Source organism: Cherax quadricarinatus, chromosome 53, assembly GCF_038502225.1.
Source record: "Cherax quadricarinatus isolate ZL_2023a chromosome 53, ASM3850222v1, whole genome shotgun sequence".
NCBI lineage: Eukaryota > Metazoa > Arthropoda > Malacostraca > Decapoda > Parastacidae > Cherax > Cherax quadricarinatus.
This window is the reverse complement of record NC_091344.1, coordinates 18,124,605-18,150,272: the sequence shown is the minus strand read 5'-3', so window position 1 is coordinate 18,150,272 and position 25,668 is coordinate 18,124,605. Positions and strand designations below refer to the sequence as shown.

The window sequence follows — 25,668 nt, the reverse complement described above, 5'->3', positions numbered from 1 at the left end:
GTTCACTTATATGTTTCACTGTAAACACCTGGTCCACACACCCCCTACCTTTCCTAAAGCCTCCTTGTTCATCTGCTATCCTATTCTCCGTCTTACTCTTAATTCTTTCAATAATAACTCTACCATACACTTTACCAGGTATACTCAGCAGACTTATCCCCCTATAATTTTTGCACTCTCTTTTATCCCCTTTGCCTTTATACAAAGGAACTATGCATGCTCTCTGCCAATCCCTAGGTACCTTACCCTCTTCCATACATTTATTAAATAATTGCACCAACCACTCCAAAACTATATCCCCACCTGCTTTGAACATTTCTATCTTTATCCCATCAATCCCGGCTGCCTTACCCCCTTTCATTTTACCTACTGCCTCACGAACTTCCCCCACACTCACAACTGGCTCTTCCTCACTCCTACAAGATGTTATTCCTCCTTGCCCTATACACAAAATCACAGCTTCCCTATCTTTAAGTTTAATATGTTTATTATGCACCCCATACCCATCCTGTGGGCGGTAGTCAAAAGATTACAGAGGTACATAATGGGTCCAGGGACTGGGCCTCAAAGTTTTGATAGCTGAGCAAGTTACAGAGGCAATGAATTCACAATTTACAAAGGTAATGAACTCACAATTTACAAAGGTAATGAACTCCAGGTAGGTCTAGTCACAATCATTACAAGTTACAAAGGTATTTACAGATTACAGAGGTACACAATGGGTCCAGGGACCGGGCTCCAAAGTTTTGATGGCTGAACTAGGTACAAGGTAATGAACTCACAAGTTACAAAGGTAATGAACTCACAAGTTACAAAGGTAATGAATACTGTAAGAATGGTTACTTACGTTTATACATGGCTGCAATCATGAACAAATTTTAGAGTAATGAGCAATTCACACTTCCACACCCGGTCACAACTGTAGTGAGTTATTGGTGCAAATGTTGATTGCTGAGTCTCTCTCTCTCACACACACACACACACACACACACACACACACACATACAAATTCATACACACACACACATAAACACACACACACACACACACACACAAACTCATACACACACGCACACACACTCATACTCACACACACTCATACACACACTCACACTCATACACACACACACTCATACTCACACACACACACACACACACACACACACACACACACACACACACACACACACACACACACATGCACACATGTGGTAATGCTTTATTTACAGCTAGCAAAGTCAGGGTATTTCTCCAGAATGGTCTGTAATATACCACTGTGGATAAAATACTTAGCCATTTCTTGAACACTTCTGAGTGAGTTGTTTCTAAATTCATTAATTTTATCGCACTCCAGTACATAATGACGCAGGGTGTGACAATAATCCATCTGGCAAAGTTTACATTTCGTTTGGTCTACATCTGGTGGTGGTGATTTAACCTGCCAAAGATACTTGTAACCCAGCCGGAGCCGGGCGGTAGTGACATCCAAGAGTCTGCTTATTTTGTTGGATGCACCATAGACATGTGGCTCCTCCTGCATGATAGAATGATGATAGATGGACTCACTGGTGTCAATCTCCCTGAGCCTTAAGTCCATAAAATTCAGCTGAAGTTCTTTTCGTATTATTGTTCTCAAACTACTACCTGACAAGCCAAGATTGTAATCTACTCCCTCTTTGAAAGCATACAGCTTAGCCAATTTATCAGTTCTATCATGCATCTGAAGACCAATGTGAGATGGAATCCACAGCATGTGCACTCTGACTCCACTGTCCACAATCCTACCATACCTGTGTCTGGCTTCTGACACAAGCATGCCACAATTTATGCTTAATGAGTTGAGAGCATTTATGGATGACAGAGAATCAGTTACAATTAAACTGTCAATCTTTGATACATAGATGCATTTCAGTGCAAGGAGTATGGCAAACAGTTCTGTCTGAAGGGTAGAGGCCCAATTATTGATGCGTGCTCCAATTTCTTTAAGAGAGCCATCACTCTGTACGACAACAGCAGCACTACCAGCTGCACCAGTGGATTGGTGAACAGAACCATCAACGTAAATAATTTGCGAGAGTGTGTGCTGTGTGACTAAGTTATCAATACAGCTTAAGGCCTCATGTTTGGCTTCAAGGCGAAGTTTTGGTTGTGATTTAAGAAGTAGTTTGGGGGGAAATGGAGGAATGGTAGTTTGGAATGGGGTAATATTCCATGGAGCGGAGAAGTGCCGCTGTTGCCTTACTTGACATAGATCATGTATCTGATTCATGCGGAGGTCGGTTCCAGTCTTTTCGATCCATCTGGAGGATTCATCAACATTTAACAATTCCTCAAAATATTCCCTCCATCTTCCCAATACCTCTAACTCTCCATTTAATAACTCTCCTCTCCTATTTTTAACTGACAAATCCATTTGTTCTCTAGGCTTTCTTAACTTGTTAATCTCACTCCAAAACTTTTTCTTATTTTCAACAAAATTTGTTGATAACATCTCACCCACTCTCTCATTTGCTCTCTTTTTACATTGCTTCACCACTCTCTTAACCTCTCTCTTTTTCTCCATATACTCTTCCCTCCTTGCATCACTTCTACTTTGTAAAAACTTCTCATATGCTAACTTTTTCTCCCTTACTACTCTCTTTACATCGTCATTCCACCAATCGCTCCTCTTCCCTCCCGCACCCACTTTCCTGTAACCACAAACTTCTGCTGAACACTCTAACACTACATTTTTAAACCTACCCCATACCTCTTCGACCCCATTGCCTATGCTCTCATTAGCCCATCTCTCCTCCAATAGCTGTTTATATCTTACCCTAACTGCCTCCTCTTTTAGTTTATAAACCTTCACCTCTCTCTTCCCTGATGCTTCTATTCTCCTTGTATCCCATCTACCTTTTACTCTCAGTGTAGCTACAACTAGAAAGTGATCTGATATATCTGTGGCCCCTCTATAAACATGTACATCCTGAAGTCTACTCAACAGTCTTTTATCTACCAATACATAATCCAACAAACTACTGTCATTTCGCCCTACATCATATCTTGTATACTTATTTATCCTCTTTTTCTTAAAATATGTATTACCTATAACTAAACCCCTTTCTATACAAAGTTCAATCAAAGGGCTCCCATTATCATTTACACCTGGCACCCCAAACTTACCTACCACACCCTCTCTAAAAGTTTCTCCTACTTTAGCATTCAGGTCCCCTACCACAATTACTCTCTCACTTGGTTCAAAGGCTCCTATACATTCACTTAACATCTCCCATAATCTCTCTCTCTCCTCTGCATTCCTCTCTTCTCCAGGTGCATACACGCTTATTATGACCCACTTCTCGCATCCAACCTTTACTTTAATCCACATAATTCTTGAATTTACACATTCATATTCTCTTTTCTCCTTCCATAACTGATCATTTAACATTACTGCTACCCCTTCCTTTGCTCTAACTCTCTCAGATACTCCAGATTTAATCCCATTTATTTCCCCCCACTGAAACTCTCCTACCCCCTTCAGCTTTGTTTCGCTTAGGGCCAGGACATCCAACTTCTTTTCATTCATAACATCAGCAATCATCTGCTTCTTGTCATCTGCACTATATCCACGCACATTTAAGCATCCCAGTTTTATAAAGTATTTCTTCTTCTCTTTTTTAGTAAGTGTCTACAGGAGAAGGGGTTACTAGCCCATTGCTCCCGGCATTTTAGTCGCCTCATACGACACGCATGGCTTACGGAGGAAAGATTCTTTTCCACTTGCCCATGGACAATAGAAGAAATAAAGAAGAACAAGAGCTATTTAGAAAAAGGAGAAAAACCTAGATGTATGTATATATATATGCATGTGCGTGTCTGTGAAGTGTGACCAAAGTGTAAGTAGGAGTAGCAAGATATCCCTGTTATCTAGCGTGTTTATGAGACAGAAAAAGAAACCAGCAATCCTACCATCATGCAAAACAGTTACAGGTTTCTGTTTCACAGTCATCTGGCAGGACGGTAGTACTTCCCTGGGTGGTTGCTGTCTACCAACCTACTACCTACAAATATATATATATATATATATATATATATATATACAGTGGACCCCCGGTTAACGATATTTTTTCACTCCAGAAGTATGTTCAGGTGCCAGTACTGACCGAATTTGTTCCCATAAGGAATATTGTGAAGTAGATTAGTCCATTTCAGACCCCCAAACATACACGTACAAACGCACTTACTTAAATACACTTACATAATTGGTCGCATTCGGAGGTAATCGTTATGCGGGGGTCCACTGTATATATACATACATATACATAAATATATATATATATATACATATATATATATATATACATATATATATATATATATATATATACATATATAAATATATATATACACACTCATATAGGTAGTAGGTTGGTAGACAGCAAACACCCAGGGAAGTACTACCGTCCTGCCAAGTGAGTGTAAAACGAAAGCCTGTAATTATTTTACACGATGGTAGGATTGCTGGTGTCTTTTTTTTTCTGTCTCATACACATGGAAGATTTCAGGTATGTCTTGCTACTTCTACTTACATTTAGGTCACACTACACATACATGTACAAGCATATATATACACACCCCTTTGGTTTTTCTTCTATTTTCTTTCTAGTTCTTGTTCTTGTTTATTTCCTCTTACCTCCATGGGGAAGTGGAACAGAATTCTTCCTCCGTAAGCCATGCGTGTTGTAAGAGGCGACTAAAATGCCGGGAGCAAGGGGCTAGTAACCTCTTCTCCTGTATATATTACTAAATGCAAAAGGAGAAACTTTCGTTTTTCCTTTTGGGCCACCCCGCCTCGGTGGGATACAGCCGGTGTGTTGAAAGAAGAAGAAAGATATACATTATATATATATATATATATATATATATATATATATATATATATATATATGTATATATATATATATATATATATATATATATATATATGTTTAAGGGCAATGTGTGGTGTAAATATTATGCAGAAAATTCGGAGTGTGGAAATTAGGAGAAGGTGTGGAGTTAATAAAAGTATTAGTCAGAGGGCAGAAGAGGGGTTGTTGAGGTGGTTTGGTCATTTAGAGAGAATGGATCAAAGTAGAATGACATGGAAAGCATATAAATCTATAGGGGAAGGAAGGCGGGGTAGGGGTCGTCCTTGAAAGGGTTGGAGAGAGGGGGTAAAGGAGGTTTTGTGGGTAAGGGGCTTGGACTTCCAGCAAGCGTGCGTGAGCGTGTTAGATAGGAGTGAATGGAGACGAATGGTACTTGGGACCTGACGATCTGTTGGAGTGTGAGCAGGGTAATATTTAGTGAAGGGATTCAGGGAAACCGGTTATTTTCATATAGTCGGACTTGAGTCCTGGAAATGGGAAGTACAATGCCTGCACTTTAAAGGAGGGGTTTGGGATATTGGCAGTTTGGAGGGATATGTTGTGTATCTTTATATGTGTATGCTTCTAGACTGTTGTATTCTGAGCACCTCTGCAAAAACAGTGATAATGTGCGAGTGTGGTGAAAGTGTTGAATGATGATGAAAGTATTTTCTTTTTGGGGATTTTCTTTCTTTTTTGGGTCACCCTGCCTCGGTGGGAGACGGCCGACTTGTTGAAAAAAAAAAAAAAAAAAATATATATATATATATATATATATATATATATATATATATATAATGTATACACCTATCATCCGACTCGACTTATGACCGTGCATCTGGCAGCTGGGCTGGGCCGGCTGATGCACACCATTGTACAATATTTGACAATACTCGCGGGGGCAATGTGTCATGCAGGCAGCATCAGTTTGAGTAACCCTGCCCTATCAGCAGCATCATACTGTATTAACTGTACTAACTGGACAGTAAATTTCACCATGGCCAGTAAGATGAAGTCTGAATCTTGCACTGGAGATTGTGGCAAGAAAGGCTCTTACTCTTGAACTCTATTTGTTTTCACTGTTGCACATAAACCTGTCTGTCTACTAGTGTGTCTGTCTTTCTGTCTACCTGTGTGTGTTTCTGTCTCCCTGTGTCTGTCTTTCTGTCTACCTGTGTGTCTTTGTCTACCTGTGTCTGTCTTTATGTCTACCTGTGTCTGTCTTTATTTCTACCTGTGTCTGCCTGTGTCTACCTGTATGTCTGTGTGTCTACCTGTGTGTCTGTCTTTCTGTCTACCTGTGTGTCTGTCTTTCTGTCTACCTGTGTGTCTGTCTTTCTGTCTACCTGTGTGTCTGTCTTTGTCTGCTTCTCTGTCTCAGAGCCACTCATTAAGAGTGTACTTGGTCTTGAAGATGCCATATTAATAATGATAATAACAATAATAATCACTGAGGTGCATTAAATGTGTATAAAACGTTAATATAGACATTTTGCTTAATCCACCTATGATTTTTTTTCAAAATTATATAATAAACATGCTACATTACATATAAATTAACAAATAGATGTTTTTCTGGTCGGCTTTACAGTGAACAGGAACCATTCGTGTTGGGGCTGGTAACAACAACAACAACAACGTTTGAAAGTTAAGACACATGTGCAACATCTGGATATCTTTATTGTAGACGTTTCGCCATCCAGTGGCTTTATCAATACAGATTCTAGGACATAATAGGAAGACAGTAGAACTATATACAAAAGATGAGGTAATCAGTCCCTCGGCCTTGGAGTTAGTGTTCACAGCATCGTGGTGGAGGAGAATCTGGAGCAAAGGAAAGAAGACTGGCGGTTATATAGGCGTCAGTGGATAGGGATGGGCAGCAGACGAGGGCATAGTCACTGGTAGGCGGGATTCCCCAGTGGAAGTAGGTCCTTCCCAAAGAGATGGGTTAGTTGCAACACCCGTGAAGAAGGTCTTGTAGATGTCCTCTGAACCAAGATTCCATGATGTTGCAGTGTCTGACAAGTTGTGCAAGAAAGGTATAAAATACTGACAATATGCACAACTTGTCAGACACTGCAACATCATGGAATCTTGGTTCAGAGGACATCTACAAGACCTTCTTCACGGCTGCTGCAACTAACCCATCTCTTTGGGAAGGACCTACTTCCACTGGGGAATCCCGCCTACCAGTGACTATGCCCTCGTCTGCTGCCCGTCCCTATCCACTGACGCCTATATAACCGCCAGTCTTCTTGCCTTTGCTCCAGATTCTCCTCCACCACGATGCTGTGAACACTAACTCCAAGGCCGAGGGACTGATTACCTTATCTTTTGTATATAGTTCTACTGTCTTCCTATTATGTCCTAGAATCTGTATTGATAAAGCCACTGGATGGCGAAACGTCTACAATAAACATATCCAGATGTTGCACATGTGTCTTAACTTTCATATTGTCGGTATTTTATACCTTTCTTGCACAACAACAACGTTTGTTTACATAACTCGTGAACATTCTTCATTCCTCATTCTCTCTCTCATTTATTCATTTAATCTTGTTTACTCACCTCTCACTCTACATTAAAACTACAGATATTTTATGGTAAGTAATGAAGTAATGAGTGGACACGATTATTATATTATAGCTTAATATGTGGTAGGTAAGTTTGGGGTGCCAGGTGTAAATGATAATGGGAGCCCTTTGATTGAACTTTGTATAGAAAGGGGTTTAGTTATAGGTAATACATATTTTAAGAAAAAGAGGATAAATAAGTATACACGATATGATGTAGGGCGAAATGACATTAGTTTGTTGGATTATGTATTGGTAGATAAAAGACTGTTGAGTAGACTTCAGGATGTACATGTTTATAGAGGGGCCACAGATATATCAGATCACTTTCTAGTTGTAGCTACACTGAGAGTAAAAGGTAGATGGGATACAAGGAGAATAGAAGCATCAGGGAAGAGAGAGGTGAAGGTTTATAAACTAAAAGAGGAGGCAGTTAGGGTAAGATATAAACAGCTATTGGAGGATAGATGGGCTAATGAGAGCATAGGCAATGGGGTCGAAGAGGTATGGGGTAGGTTTAAAAATGTAGTGTTAGAGTGTTCAGCAGAAGTTTGTGGTTACAGGAAAGTGGGTGCAGGAGGGAAGAGGAGCGATTGGTGGAATGATGATGTAAAGAGAGTAGTAAGGGAGAAAAAGTTAGCATATGAGAAGTTTTTACAAAGTAGAAGTGATGCAAGGAGGGAAGAGTATATGGAGAAAAAGAGAGAGGTTAAGAGAGTGGTGAAGCAATGTAAAAAGAGAGCAAATGAGAGAGTGGGTGAGATGTTATCAACAAATTTTGTTGAAAATAAGAAAAAGTTTTGGAGTGAGATTAACAAGTTAAGAAAGCCTAGAGAACAAATGGATTTGTCAGTTAAAAATAGGAGAGGAGAGTTATTAAATGGAGAGTTAGAGGTATTGGGAAGATGGAGGGAATATTTTGAGGAATTGTTAAATGTTGATGAAGATAGGGAAGCTGTGATTTCGTGTATAGGGCAAGGAGGAATAACATCTTGTAGGAGTGAGGAAGAGCCAGTTGTGAGTGTGGGGGAAGTTCGTGAGGCAGTAGGTAAAATGAAAGGGGGTAAGGCAGCCGGGATTGATGGGATAAAGATAGAAATGTTAAAAGCAGGTGGGGATATAGTTTTGGAGTGGTTGGTGCAATTGTTTAATAAATGTATGGAAGAGGGTAAGGTACCTAGGGATTGGCAGAGAGCATGCATAGTTCCTTTGTATAAAGGCAAAGGGGATAAAAGAGAGTGCAAAAATTATAGGGGGATAAGTCTGTTGAGTGTACCTGGTAAAGTGTATGGTAGAGTTATAATTGAAAGAATTAAGAGTAAGACGGAGAATAGGATAGCAGATGAACAAGGAGGCTTTAGGAAAGGTAGGGGGTGTGTGGACCAGGTGTTTACAGTGAAACATATAAGTGAACAGTATTTAGATAAGGCTAAAGAGGTCTTTGTGGCATTTATGGATTTGGAAAAGGCGTATGACAGGGTGGATAGGGGGGGCAATGTGGCAGATGTTGCAAGTGTATGGTGTAGGAGGTAGGTTACTGAAAGCAGTGAAGAGTTTTTACGAGGATAGTGAGGCTCAAGTTAGAGTATGTAGGAAAGAGGGAAATTTTTTCCCAGTAAAAGTAGGCCTTAGACAAGGATGTGTGATGTCACCGTGGTTGTTTAATATATTTATAGATGGGGTTGTAAGAGAAGTAAATGCGAGGGTCTTGGCAAGAGGCGTGGAGTTAAAAGATAAAGAATCACACACAAAGTGGGAGTTGTCACAGCTGCTCTTTGCTGATGACACTGTGCTCTTGGGAGATTCTGAAGAGAAGTTGCAGAGATTGGTGGATGAATTTGGTAGGGTGTGCAAAAGAAGAAAATTAAAGGTGAATACAGGAAAGAGTAAGGTTATGAGGATAACAAAAAGATTAGGTGATGAAAGATTGAATATCAGATTGGAGGGAGAGAGTATGGAGGAGGTGAACGTATTCAGATATTTGGGAGTGGACGTGTCAGCGGATGGGTCTATGAAAGATGAGGTGAATCATAGAATTGATGAGGGAAAAAGAGTGAGTGGTGCACTTAGGAGTCTGTGGAATAATATTAATATTAGTACATATGTATTATTGTAATAATAATGATTATTAATATTATTATTAATTTAGGGCACTGGAGCACAGATCCACTGTATAGCACTTTGTCTGGATTTTTTGGGTTATCCTAGTTAATTTATAATATGTATGATAACTTGACTACGTGTACCAGTGAGAGAGATACAGAGAGAGAGATACAAAGAGACAGCCACATTCGGTCAGCCAGTCAACCAACTACCCACCCACCCACCCACCCACCCATCCACCCACCCATCCAGCCACCCACCCATCCACCCACCCACCCACCCACCCACCCACCCACCCACCCATCCACCCACCCACCCATCCACCCACCCACCCATCCAGCCACCCACCCACCCATCCAGTCACCCACCCACCCATCCAGTCACCCATCCAGCCACCCACCCACCCATCCAGCTACCCACCCACCCATCCAGCCACCCACCCATCATCCAGCACCCACCCACCCATCCAGCCACCCACCCAGCCAGCCAGCCATCCACAGACCCAGCCACCCAGCCAGCCGGATACGTATTACACATGTTCCAGAGTTGTTTCTCTTTACTTAGGGTATAGGTTATACAACATTCTGGCAGGATGACACTACCAGTGGTATTCTCCCATTCCACTGTGTCGACAATACATAAAGATAATAGTAACATATGATGCTGTATGCGATGTAAAATTTACAGTACATATCACTACCATGTATACATTATATACAGTACATAAATAATTAAAATACAACAGTAGAAGTAAATTATGGTAAAAAGAATGAAATAATGATTGTACATTACATTCCAGTATTATGTAGGTAGTTTATATAGGAAAGTTTTGACATTATGCCCTACCCAATATGTCGGCAATTTTTAAAGGTTCGACTTACGTCCATTTCGACTTACGACCGATTGGTCGGAACCAAGCTTGGTCGTAAGTCGGATGGTAGGTGTATATATATACAGTATATATATATTATTGTGACCACGAACAAGTGGTATTGATCAATAACAACACTGCGACTTGCCAAGGATTCGAACCCATGCTGCTTTGGCTTGCCTCATGGTGAGGCTAGGTGCTTGGTTCTTGTCGTATTGCATGGTCCTGTGGATTAGAGCATCATGGGTTTTCGCTCACCATGAGGCAGGCCAAAGCAGCTTGGGTTCAATTCCTTCACTAGTCACAGTGTTGTTATTGATCAGTACCACTTGTTCATGGTCACAATAATATAAAATACTGCTTGTTGAGGCTAGTACACCAAACGGAGAGGAGAATGAAATCAGCTCAGAGGCACCCACACCACCGTATGTCCTTGGACCAAGGGTAACACACCTAGTTTGGTTGGGTGCTTGATTCTTGTAGGATTGCGTGGTCCTGTGGGTTAAAGCATCATGGGTTTTTACTCACCACAAGGCGGGCCAAAGCAGCATGGATTTGAATCTTTGGCTAGTCACAGTGTTGTTATTGATTAATACCCCTTGCTCATGGTCACAATACTAATATAAAATACTGCCCGTTGAGGCTAGTACACCAAACGGGGAGGAGAATGAAATTAGCTCAGATGCACCCACTCCACTGTATGTCCAAGGGTAACACACCTAGTTTAGCTGGGGGCTTGGTTCTTGTAGGACTGCGGCTGTATAGCCCTTGTGGCTTAGCGCTTCTTTTTTATTATAATAATAATTGTAGGACTGCGTGGTCCTGTGGGTTAGAGCATCATGGGTTTTCACTCACCATTAGGGGGGCCAAAATGGGAGTTGAGACAGTTACTTTTTGCTGATAATGCTCTGCTTTTTGAGGGATTCTAAAGAAAAGTTGCAAAGGTTAGTGGACGAGTTTGGGAGAGGGTGTGTAAAGGTAGAAAGTTGAAAGTGAATATAGATAAGAGTAAGGTGATGAGGGTATCAAATGATTTAGATAAAGAAAAATTAGATATCACATTGGAGGGAGGGAGTATGGAAGAAGTGAATGTTTTCAGATCTTTGGGAGTTGACTTGTCAGCAGATGGATTTATGAAGGATGAGTTAAACCATAGAATTGATGAAGGAAAAAAGGTGAGTGGTGTGTTGAGATATCTGTGGAGACAAAGAACGTTATCAGTGGAGGCAAAGAAGGGAATGTACGAGAGTATAATGGTACCAACACTCTTATATAGGTGTGAAGCATGGGTTGTAAATGCTGCAACAATAAGGAGGCTGGAGGCAGTGAAGATGTCGTGTCTAAGGGCAGTGTGTGGTGTAAATATGCAGAGAATTCGTAGTGTGGAAATTAGGAGATGTGGAGTTACTAAAAGTATTAGTCAGAGGGCTGAAGAGTGGCTGTTAACATGTCTGATGATTTTACCCTTGTAAGTTTTGACGTCATGGCTTTGTTCACTTGAGTACATGAATTGTGATAAAAGCACCAATACAGCACTGAACATGTGTAAGTGGCAACAACACTGAACATATGTAAGTGGCAACACAACACTGAACGTGTGTAAGTGGCAACACAACACTGAACATATGTAAGTGGCAACACAACACTGAACTTGTGTATGTGGCAACACAACACTGAACGTGTGTAAGTGGCAACACAACACTGAACATGTGTAAGTGGCAACACAACACTGAATATGTTTAAGTGGCAACACGTGATGAATGGTTTTGAAAGCTGACAAGTTGAAAAATTGAGACACTTATGCAACATATGGGAATTTTTATTGAAGAAACATTTCGCCACACAGTGGCTTCATCAGTCCAATATGAAGTAGAAATGGGTAAGGAGAGGAGGAGTCTGAGGTAATCAGTCCCTCAGCCTGGAATCGATGTGTTCAGTCCATCACTCTTGCAGTAGATAAGCCACCTCTCTGGCCCTATGCTGTACTTCCTACAAGAGTGATGGACTGAATACATCGATTCCAGGCTGAGGGACTGATTACCTCAAACTCCTCCTCTCCTTACCAATTTCTACTTTGTATTGGACTGATGAAGCCACTGTGTGGCGAAACGTTTCTTCAATGAAGATTCCCATATGTTGCATAAGTGTCTCAATTCTTCAAGTGGCAACACAGCACTGAATGTGTGTAAGTGGCAACACAGCACTGAATGTGTGTAAGTGGCAACACAACACTGAATGTGTGTAAGTGGCAACACAACACTGAATGTGCATAGGTTAGTAAACCTGTGTGACTCTACATTGCCATATTTTTATAGAATTTTTTCATTTTTAATTAGGTGTGGTAGATAAGAGTGTTGAACTGCTGTCATCAAAAAATGATCATCTTACTGTGGACAGAGTATTCGAAATTGTTGAGAAATCCATGATTCAGAAGACGGAGAATCCACAGGTTGATGATTATATCTTTTGCGCACGTCGGGATTGGAAGCATGATAAAGGTAAGACCAAGAAATATAACGTATATAATAAATTTATCATTAGAAATTTTTTCTATACTAAGAATTTCTCAGTTGGAAAACTATTAATGTTTCAATGTGGAAATAAATAAATCTTACTGAGAACTTATAATTCTAGAATATGCAGTTTTTTTTTTTTTTCATACTTCAAAATGTATTACTGTATAGCACAGAACTTTATACAGCATTGTAAGGGGGAATTACTCAGCTGTGAAACTTTCTAGGCTTAGGTAACATTTAAGTATTTAAGAGGGAATGTGTTTGTGGCATGCAAAGAGTACGTAACCTTTATTCGGCGCATGGACACACCCTCATTTACAGGCTATCTCCCCCAACCAGCGAACCAGGTTGCTAAGAGTTGGTGATGGGGCCCCATCGTTCAACTAGTGACCAGGTTCTAGCCAATAAGAAGGTGGGATTGGCAATCGCAGAGGTTATGTGGATACCGCTCTCCTGTCTGCCCTTGTCATTCTCATTCTAGAGCTGGTTGAGCACGGTCTGCTATCTTGTGGCTTCTATTTCTGCCTTGCTTACCGTGACGTGCACTATACTTATTACTGTACATAGTGTACATATTGCTGTTCTAAATTGGTGAAGGATAATATAAGTCTAAACTTTTTCTGTTGTGTTTCTTTTGCTCCCATTACACCTGGGATAACAGGCCTTTGAAATCCTAGGTTGTAATATGGGGGCCTGTCCGGGAGCTGGAGCTGGACTTAGAGAAACGGTTGAGCTTAGGGTGAAGCTTGTAGCAGGAACATTGTGTAGCTTGCTGTCTCGCTTCGCTTTACAAATTTTGCGTGTCAGTTGCTTATGATCAGCCTTGCTATTGTGTGATCGTTCAACAGCTCGCTACTAGCTTGTTCAGTGTGCTCGCTTCGCTACGGTCAATCTTGTGTGCAGTCGGCTTTGCTTGTATGTGTATTCTGGAATCTTACTGTGCATAGCTAAGCGTGTTCTGCAAATTAACGTGTTACGTTGGGGTATTCGTACTGTGCATAGCGAATAACTTATGCCACCTAGACGAGTCAGACGCCTGGTGTCGGCATATACTTTGCATAACCTACCTAAATTGTCCCTACAGCGTTGTTGGCAAATTGCTCGTTCCATTGGCATTCCCTATAAACGCACTCTTACAGCTGCGCAACTGCGTTCACTTATTGCTGACAAACTTATTGAAGAAGAGATGGCACATCAAACTCCTCCCTCTACGGGAGCTAGGGAAAAAACTCCTATGTTCTCGCATGAGGAAGATGATACACCTACGGAGCAAGATGGTCAGTATAGTGCAGCTGGGTTGTCTCGAGGTGAATCAGCATCCTTGGCACTTGAGCTGGCAAAAATCACGCTGGAGCAAACTAATGGGAGCAAAAGAAACACAACAGAAAAAGTTTAGACTTATATTATCCTTCACCAATTTAGAACAGCAATATGTACACTATGTACAGTAATAAGTATAGTGCACGTCACGGTAAGCAAGGCAGAAATAGAAGCCACAAGATAGCAGACCGTGCTCAACCAGCTCTAGAATGAGAATGACAAGGGCAGACAGGAGAGCGGTATCCACATAACCTCTGCGATTGCCAATCCCACCTTCTTATTGGCTAGAACCTGGTCACTAGTTGAACGATGGGGCCCCATCACCAACTCTTAGCAACCTGGTTCGCTGGTTGGGGGAGATAGCCTGTAAATGAGGGTGTGTCCATGTGCCGAATAAAGGTTACGTACTCTTTGCATGCCACACCAGAGTCTAGTTTAATATTTTATTTAGGTTAGGATGTATTTGTGGTAACCCCCTTTCAAGCTCTTTTTTTTATCCCCTGATGTGGGGGTTTTTTTTAGTGAGGGGATACGGGCTACCGTCCGCTTGTATCTTGGACCTATGTTGGCCTATCTGACTGCTGTCTCGCTCTGAGTTTAGGGTTTGGCTTTTGGTCACTAGGAAAGCTGAGCTCTATCTAAGAGTTGAATGGTGGAGAGGATAGGCGGTCCCATTATTTTGTGCCATGGCGGCACGGTTACCACTGGGAGGTGGCAGCCTAATCCTGAGCCTTCTCGGGGGTGGGGGTGTGGCATGCAAAGAGTACGTAACCTTTATTCGGCGCATGGACACACCCTCATTTACAGGCTATCTCCCCCAACCAGCGAACCAGGTTGCTAAGAGTTGGTGATGGGGCCCCATCGTTCAACTAGTGACCAGGTTCTAGCCAATAAGAAGGTGGGATTGGCAATCGCAGAGGTTATGTGGATACCGCTCTCCTGTCTGCCCTTGTCATTCTCATTCTAGAGCTGGTTGAGCACGGTCTGCTATCTTGTGGCTTCTATTTCTGCCTTGCTTACCGTGACGTGCACTATACTTATTACTGTACATAGTGTACATATTGCTGTTCTAAATTGGTGAAGGATAATATAAGTCTAAACTTTTTCTGTTGTGTTTCTTTTGCTCCCATTACACCTGGGATAACAGGCCTTTGAAATCCTAGGTTGTAATAGTGTTATTCCTTTGCGAGCTTCTTTGACAAGAACAGAGATGGCGCTCAGCTGCTTCACACTTTCTGGATGCAATCCAAGTGACTCAACCAAAAAGACCAGATAAGGGATATCACCAGATTCATGTGCATTTTGTGGCACTTTAACCCTTTGACTGTCGCGGCCTTATATATACGTCTTACGAGATACCGTGTTTGACGTATATATACTCATAAATTCTAGCGGCTTCAAATCAAGCAGGAGAAAGCTGGTAGGCCTACATGTGAGAGAATGGGACTGTGTGGTCAGTGTGCACCATATAAAAAAAATCCTGGAGCACGCAGTGTATAATGAGAAAAAAAAAACTCTGACTGTTTTTTTTAATTAAAATGCCGACTTTGTGGTCTATTTTCGTATAGTATTTATGGTTGTATTCTCGTTTTCTTGGTCTCAATTGATAGAATGGAAAACATATTATAGAAATTGAGGTGATTTTGATTGATTTTACTAGAAAAAGAACCTAGAAATGGAGCTCAAAGTAGGGGAAATGTTTGATTTTTGCCAATGTTCAAAAGTAAGCAAATGATGCCATTTTCCAGTAAATGTCCAACTAGCCATTCTAATATGCAGTCATGAATGGGTTGATGTTATTTATACAATTATTACAGTATTGCAGTAGTCTGCATAATAGTAAGTCTTCATTTTTTGTTTGAATAAAAATTCAAAATAGAAAGCAAGAGTAATATCAGAGGGGCCTGGAAACACGACTGATGAGCAAAGAAAATGTTATTTTAGAGCCAGGAATGTCTGCATTGTTCATTCTGGACCTTATTTTGAAATTGTCATATTTTTTAGTTTTCGTGAAATTGGCCAAATTGCAAATTTCTGACCACATTATTAGGTAGTTGAAATCGGTAAATGGGCAGTTTCTTGTACTCAATCGATAGAAAAAATGGAGTTCTAAAGAAATAGCTATGAGTTTGGGCGACTGGAACAATGGAATTAGCCAAAAATAGGGCTCAAAGTGGGCGAAATCGCCGATTTGTAAACAGCGCCGAGGTCGCTAACTTCGCGAGAGCATAATTCCGTCAGTTTTCCATCAAATTTCGTTTTTTTGGTGTCATTACAATCGGGAAAAGATTCTCTATCATTTCATAAGAAAAAATAATTTTTTTTTTTTTTTGAAATTTTGCGACACCAGGAGACACCTCAGGATTGGGGGTTGTGACAGTCAAAGGGTTAAATCTAGTATACATGAAAAAACTTCTACCTGTTTGAATTCTTATGTGAAAAATGATCATTAAGAAAATTTCAGACATGAGAATCTGCAGAACAAGTTAGACCAGGAAAAGAAGAAAATATATGAATCATGTCAAAGTATTGCTCTTACAAAGGATGGATCATCTTTCAAGAATTCAAGAAAGCTTACCAAAATTTCTACACCAAGTCAGTCAAAAAAAAAGTTTTTTTTTTCCAACAAGATCTTAAGGCTAAATTTACTGAAAGGGCATAATAATTCTTCAGTAAACTAAGGATTTTTCTTACAAAAATAGTGACCTACCCCACCAAAAAAAATTATATCATTAAACAGTAAAGATTTACATGATCACATGTAACATAGGCCAGACAGGTCACAATTTAGAGACCCACAAGTGCTCTGTGAAGTGGAAAGAGGAAACTGTCTCGTAAAAAATAAATTGCCAAATGATAAAGAAAAAATAGTCGGCACTAACTGAATTCACAACAAATTCAAATTTTTCCAGTGACAGTAGAGACATGATGTAACTGCCATATATGAACAGAAAAATACATGTCCTGACCTCCAACTTCTCATCTCCCATCTGTTTGTTTCATTTAGAAACAAAGAGATGGGCTTTAGCTAAAATAACTCGGTAGTACTGACGTCATAGGTCATACATACAGACAAAATTTTAAAGAATATGCTAATATTACTATGGCTAAAAACTGTTATACATATATGGTTCCTTATTCATTTCTTCAATGATAAACAAATAGAAATTAACAAATTATTAGCAAGAGCATTCCCCTGAGTGAATCTGCTGAGATCTCTTACTCATTTGTGCAACATTGCAAGCTTCTGATGATGTGTTGATTGCAACACAAAAGACCTAGAGCTATCATTCAAATCCCCATGTGGTTGTTTTGTATCTTGTATTGCTTGTTTGTGATTCTTACATATATACATACATACATACATACATACATACACAGTCTCGTCAGTGCGTGTGCGAGTCACACCTTCTGTGCTCCGCGAATATAAGTGTTTTCGAGGGCTACCCAAGTGATCTGAAGGGCAGCTAAGTGTGCTAGGGCAGTGAACAATTCCTTGAAACGATTTATAATTTGCCTGAGCCACATAAGTGTAGGGAGAGCCACAATTTTGTAAGTGATCTAGAAAGTAAAACGTGGTGCGCAGTCAGAGCGGGCAGGGCAGGCGACGTTGTCACGTGTCACCCAAGAAAGATAATAAAGTGAAACAATCGTGTGACCAGTGAGAGAAATACACTGAATAGGGTACATTATATAACGAGAAGAAATTGAGGAGGATCTATGCCAGGACGTCACATCGAGCTGGACAATCTACAGGCTGCTACAGCTGCATTGCAAGTTCTGTATTCACCTATGAGTGGTTGTATGGGTGTGGGGTTTCAGGTTCCAATTAACCGCCAAGCTGATTGTGAATGGTCAACTCTCATAACACGATAAAGAATAGGCACTCAAGTATTCAATAAGGAATAGCAATTGGTAATCCATTGAACAAGGCGAGTAAGTTACTATAAGCTAGGTGGCAGGACAAGCATAAATGGCAACATTGTAAGTAGGTGCATGTCAAGTCCCAGGAGGGTGGGGGTCAGGTCACAAGAAGTTGTGGTCAGGCAAGTGATCACTGAGACTCCACGTTACACTCCAACACACAATTAACCTACTTTTCAGACACATAATAAACCCTCACATAATTCCACACATAATTACACACACACACACACACACACACACACACACACACACACACACACACACAGGAGCTGAGTCTCGACCCCTGCAACCACAATTAGGTGAGTACACACATATCCAGACACACATACACTCCCCCCCTCCCCCACCAACATCTCACTCCTTCCCCTGATCCCACCCCTCCCTCTTTCACCCTCCTCCCCTCCCCACCTCTCCCTCCTTCCCACTCCCCATATTCCCCCCTAAATCCCCCTCCCCACCCCTCTCCCACATAGCCACAGTTCCTCCTCTACCTTCCCCCCCACACTCTGACAAGCACAATACTAACCTAACTCACAGAATTACATAGGCAATCAAAATAAAACAAAAATGGGTTGCCAGAGAGCAGGAAGGAAAATCAAAGGACAGGAGGAGGAATCTGCAAAGGAAGATTGGGCAGCAGAGCTCATAAAAAGGGAACATGAATGGGAAAAGAAACTAGAAGAACTTAGCATGAGAATGGAAGAGAGGATCAGCAATGAAGATCTGACATTCCTACTCATTGATCAGCAGGGAAGATCAGACATCCCTATGGAAAGCAGGAAGTGGGAGGTGCAAGTCAAAGCAGCAGAGGCTAGGATACAGAGTTTAGAGAGGAACTGAAAAATCTGAAACAGCCTAAAGAACTAAAGAACATTTTGGGATTGACATCAGAGACTGCTACCTCAGTCACAAATAAGGGGACTGTAGGGAAAGAAGGAGCAAAACTGCATGTAGAAGCTCTATCAGAGGAGACTGTAGTAAATGAAAGAGCTAAGCTATATGTGGAGGCCCTAACAGACCACAGCAGATCCCAGGGAAAGCTGAGAAGGGAAAATGACAGGCCATTGAGCCCAAGTACATTAGCTAGTGAAACTGAAGAAAGGAAAGCTGTAATGGAGGAAATTAAATTGAATGAGTGGATACACTAGGATATGCAGTGGGAGAATGAAAGGGTGAAGTCAGTCTTTGTGTATGGACTCCAGGAAGTTGAAGGGGAAACATATGAAGCAAGAAAACAAGGGGAAAAAAAAGCAATTGAAAGCATCATAAAAGCAATAGGAGAAGACGACATGACCCAGCTGGAAAATTTTCGGAGAATAGGGGGGTTTGTAAAAAAAAAGGACCCGGCCAGTGAAAGTGACCTTCAAGGCAGAATCGACTCGGAACAGGATCCTGCAGGAGAAAGCATGATTAAGGGACATGCCGGCATACAGGAAGGTGTATCTCGACCGCGACAGAACACAAGAAGAAAGGCAGAAACTGAGAGAGATGGTACAAAGGTGAAAGGAGGAAAGAGAGGGGATGGAAGAGACAGACAGGAGATCCCAGACCCAGGAAGAAGATCAAATACAGCCTCCCTCACAACTTCCTATAGAAGCCCCCCAGCCAGGTCAACCCCAGTGCAACCAAACACTCTAACCCAAAACACCCATGCCATATCCAATGCCCCCACCCACTACATTACAAACTCCACCCCCACAGCAACCACCCATAGTTCCTTATCAGGTCTCCCACTTCCCCAACCCCAATATACCTCCCAGACCATAGTCTTAGAAAAGAAGTTGAAGGTGTGGTATACAAATGCAGATGGAATAACAAATAAGTATGAGGAGTGGCATGAAAGAATCAAGGAGACATCCCCAGACATAATAGCACTCACAGAAACAAAACTCACCAGAATAATAACATATTCAATCTTTCCATCCGGATACCAAATCCTCAGGAAAGACAGAGGGAGGAGAGGGGGAGGAGGAGTTGCACTGCTCATTAAAAACCAGTGGGGTTTTGAAAAAAGGAAGGAATGGATGGCACAGGCGAAAGGGACTACTTAGTAGGAACAATCCAGTCTGAGGGACATTAGGTGATAATTGCACTAATGTACAACCTACCACAGAACTGCAGGAGGCCAAGAGAAGAATACAATGAGAGCAATGGTCGACACACTAGCTGAGGTGGCCAGGAGAGCACACATGGGGGGAGCAAAGTAACTAGTTATGGGTGATTTCAATCACAAGGAGATTGACCGGGAAAACCTGGAGCCCCATGGGGGTCCCAAAACATGGAACAATGCTCTTCTCCAGACTGAGGGACTGACCACCTCAAAACTTTAAGGGTGATGGACTGATTACATCGTCTTCAAGTATCTTCTGCTTCTATCAACTTTTCTGTACTTGGCTGAAGAAGCCTACTGTGTAGGCGAAACGTTTCATAATAAAGATACCTAACTGTTGCATATGTGTCTTACTTAACATGATGGATGTGGTACTGGAAAACCTCATGCATCAACATGTTAGAGACACTACCAGAGAGAGAGGAGAGGATGAACCAGCAAGACTGAACCTTGTATTCACCTTGAGTAGTTCGGACATCGAGGGTATCATGTATGAAAGGCCCCTGGGAGCTAGTGATCATGTGGTTCTGTGCTTTGACTACATAGTTGAGCTTCAAGTGGAGAGAGTAGCAGGAATAGGTTGGGAAAAACCAAACTACAAAAGGGGGAACTACTCAGGCATGAGGAACTTCCTGCAAGACATTCAGTGGGAGAGGGAACTGACAGGAAAAACAGTACAAGAAATGATGGACTATATGGCAACAAAATGCAAGGAGGCAGAGGAGAGGTTTGTTCCCAAGGAAAACAGAAATAATGGGAAGAACAGACCGAGTCCTTGGTTCACCCAAAGGTGTAGGGAGGCAAAAACTAGGTGTACTAGAGAATGGAAAAGGTACAGAAGACAGAGAACTCAGGAAAATAAAGAGATTATCCGAAGAGCCAGAAACGAATATGCACAGATAAGAAGGGAGGCTCAGTGACAATGTGAAAATGACATAGCATTGAAAGTCAAGTCTGACCCAAAGCTGTTGTATAGCCACATCAGGAGGAAAACAACAGTCAAGGACCAGGTAATCAGACTGAGGAAGGGTGATGGGGAGTTCACAAGAAACGACTGAGAGGTATGTCAAGAGCTCGACACGAGATTTAAAGAAGTGTTTACAGTGGAAACCAGTAGGACTCCAGGAAATCAGAACAGGGGGGTACACCAGCAAGTGCTGGATGAGGTACATATAACCAAGGAGGAGGTGAAAAAGCTGCTATGCGAACTTGACACCTCAAAGGCGGTGGGACCAGACAACATCTCTCCGTGGGTCCTTAAAGAGGGAGCAGAGATACAGGAGGGCCCCGCTTTATGGCGTTTCGCTACGGCGTTCCGCTAATACGGACATTTCAAATTATGACCAAAACTCGCTATACGGCTCCCCCCACCTGTCTTTCTAATACGGTCACAGCGGCCCACCGAGTTTGTTTACATTCTCCCTGAGCACATCTCCTTATTATGTCTGGAAACTTTCCAAAATTTCAAGTGTTTTAAAGTTATTTTATATTTTATATGTATTGTACTTGATAATTAAACTTGTGTACACCTGTACCTAAATAAACTTACACACTGTGCTGGCATGTAGGTACACATTAAAATCACTAAGAGTCTCTCTACTCTTGATGCAATAATAATAATAATAATAATAATAATAATAATAATAATAATAATAATAGTAATAATAATAATCTCTTGGGCGCATTAATGTCGCATATTACGTTAATATAGACATTTCCCTTAATCTATCTATGATATTTTTTTCAAAATTATATAAGAAACACATTATGTAACACACAAACATGATACATGCACCCACAGTATAAAAATTTATACAAATATATACGAGATGTTTACCAAACGGTTTGTAGAAGTGTCGGAAGAATTACGTTTTCTCTAGCCCGTCACCTGTTACTAGGGATAACTGTAGAAAAATATTCCTTTCGTATGCCTTCACTTTATAGCTATAATTCTGTACTAACTTGTACACAGTGTAAGAGTATTTGTTTCATGATTTAATTATTATAATAATAATAATAATGCAGTGGACCCCCGGTTAACGATTTTAATCCGTGCAAGAGGGGTAATTGTTATGCGAAATAATCGTTATGTGAATGAATTTTCCCCATAAGAAATAATGGAAATAAAATTAATCCGTGCAAGACACCCAAAAGTATGAAAAAAAAAATTTTACCACATGAAATATACATTTTCCCACACACAAAGAGAAGGATACATGCACAATAGTAGAGTAGTACATGCACAGTATATATTGTGCATGTACTAGTCTACTAAATGAAGAATAAATGACACTTACCTTTATTGAAGATGCAGCAATGACTGATGAGACACTGTGTCCTGGGAGTGCCTTTTCCTCCTGAGTACTGTAGGTCCTGTTTGGCATTTTCTTCCAGAACAGGCCTTATCACACTGTGTATGCCACTACGATTCTTAAATCTCTCAAACCAACCTTTGCTGGCTTTAAATTCACCAATATGAGCACTAGTTCCAGGCATTTTTCCCTGTTCACCTGGGTGTTAGTCGACTTGTGTGGGTTGCATCCTGGGAGATAAGATTAAGGACCCCAATGGAAATAAGTTAGACAGTCTTCGATGACACTGACTTTTTTGGGTTATCCTGGGTGGCAAATCCTCTGGGGTTAATTGTTTCTTGGTATTCTCAATAAGCCACACCAACAACGGTGCTACAGCAGCAGCAGCAGCTGACAGTGCAGCAGCAGCAGCAGCTGACAGTGCAGCAGCAGCAGCAGCTGACAGTGCAGCAGCAGCAGCAGCTGTACCACCAATAGTAGCGATGGTTGATTGGGGTTTATTATACAACCTGGCCAGCTCGGAGACATGCACTCCACTTTCATACTTATCAATGATCTTTTTCTTCATCTCTATTGTAATTCTCACCCTTATTGCTGTAGGGTTGGCACTAGAAGCTTTCTTGGGGCCCATGGTCACTTATTTTCCAGAAAAAGCACCGAAAACACTGTAATAATACGAAATATTCCGATTGTATGCTTGGATGTTACCGCGGAGGCTGGCTGGTAAACAATGCCACCGGCGGAACATGTGAGCGCGTCTCGGAAGAAAATCGGTAAGCGGGTTTTTAAGCGGTATGTGAGGCAAAATTTTTGCAATTAAAGTAAGCGGTATGCGAAATAATCGCTATGTGATGCCATCGTTATGCGGGGGTCCACTGTATTATAAGGTAAAAGTTTCACAAACTCTTACAAATGTACATGAATGAACTAAAACTGGACACGTATTAATACCGTCTATTTCGCCTGACCGAGTGATCGTCCACAACCTGTTCAGTTTGTTTACGCTGTCTGAGCTCGGTGTATCATTAAATGTTGTATATTACGTTAATATACACATTTTCCTTAATCCATCCGTGATATTTTTTTTAAAAATTATATAATAAACACGATACATAACATAAATACATAACAACATATGTGTAGAGAACCTAGGATAACCCAAAAAAGTCAGAGTGACTTACTTCCATTGCCTTCACTCAGAGCATCATTTCTTCTCAAAATGATGTTACATGAGAATGGGAGTGTTCTTCTTTATTTATTCTACCGTATCAATGTAGAGACAACCTGTACACAATGTAACTTGTACACAAACCAGACGTGTACACTGTTTACAAAACTTATCGTCGCCTGGTTTGTTTACATAACTCTGCACCTGTCCTCTCTCATGCACTCATTCTTTCTCTCTGGTATGGTAGCCTGGCTGACTACCATACATACCACACTTGATTTTTTACAATAAATACTACTCATCTCACCCTATATTTTAAGGTAAGTAATGAGTGAACTGTATATACATTTTATCGCTCTGGGATGCTTAAATATCATAGAATAGTATGTGTGGGTGGGTTGGCCTGGTATGGTAGCCTGGCTGAGTACCATACATACCACACTTGATATTTTACAATAAATACTACTCATCTCACCCTATATTTTAAGGTAAGTAATGAGTGAACTGTATATACATTTTATCGCTCTGGGATGCTTAAATATCATAGAAAAGTATGTGTGGGTGGGGTGGCCTGGTATGGTAGCCTGGCTGACTACCATACATACCACACTTGATTTCTTACAATAAATACTACTTGTCTCACCCTAGATTAAGACTATAAATATTTTAAGGTAAGTAATGAGTGCACTATGTGTGTATTGTACTTTTTTATTGTTTTTTTGATGCCTGGTTCTATTGCTAACATAATATATGTTAGTGTAAACTTGTTATCTAGTGTTTGTATGCATTTGTAAGTGGAAAAAAAGGGTGTTCCACTTTACGGCGGTTTCCGCTTTATGGCGGTAGCCTGGAACCTAACCCGCCGTATAAGTGGGGCCCTCCTGTATGTGGATAACGATTATCCGAATGTGACCAATTATGTAAGTGTATTTATGTAAGTGCGTTTGTACGTGTATATATATGTATATATATGTATATATATGTATATATATATGTACGTGTATATATATATATATATATATATATATATATATATATATATATATATATATATATATATATATATATATATATATATATATATATATATATATATATATATATATATATATATATATATATATATATATATATATATATATATATATATATATATATATATATATATATATATATATATATTTATTTATTTACTTATTTATTTATTTATTTATATTTTTAACAAGTCAGCCGTCCCCCACTGAAGCAGGGTGACCCAAAAAGAAAGAAAATCCCCAAAAAGAAAATACTTTCATCATCATTCAGCACTTTCACCTCACTCACACATAATCACTGTTTTTGCAGAGGTGCTCAGAATACAACAGTTTAGAAGCATATATGTATAAAGATACACAACATATCCCTCCAAACTGCCAATATCCCAAACCCCTCCTTTAAAGTACAGGCATTGTACTTCCCATTTCCAGGACTCAAGTCTGGCTACATGAAAATAACTGGTTTCCCTGAATCCCTTCACTAAATATTACCCTGCTCACACTCCAACAGCTCGTCAGGTCCCAAAAATAATTCGTCACCATTGACTCATATCTAACACGTTCATGCATGCTTGCTGGAAGTCCAAGCCCCTTGCCCACAAAACCTCCTTTACCCCCTCCCTCCAACCTTTCTGATTATGACCCCTATCCTGCCTTCCTTCATCTAAAGATTTATATGCTCTTCAGCCCTCTGACTAATACTGTTAGAAATTCTAAGCCTCCTAATTTCCACACTACGAATTTTCTGCATAATATTTACACCACACATTGCCCTTAGACATATCACTGCCTCCAGCCTCCTCCTTGCTGCAGCATTTACAACCCATGCTTCACACCCA

General features: G+C 40.7%; 1 protein-coding gene across 1 annotated transcript in view; it reads left to right on the top strand.

Annotated features, from left to right (window-relative positions):
• Window positions 1-25,668, top strand: part of LOC128692203 (alpha-2-macroglobulin-like) — a gene marked incomplete at its 5' end in the record, with an annotated part of 260,699 nt that overhangs the window by 53,786 nt on the left and 181,245 nt on the right. The window contains 1 exon segment of the mRNA XM_070096368.1: window positions 12,779-12,940. Coding sequence (XP_069952469.1) covers window positions 12,779-12,940 — 162 coding nt within the window.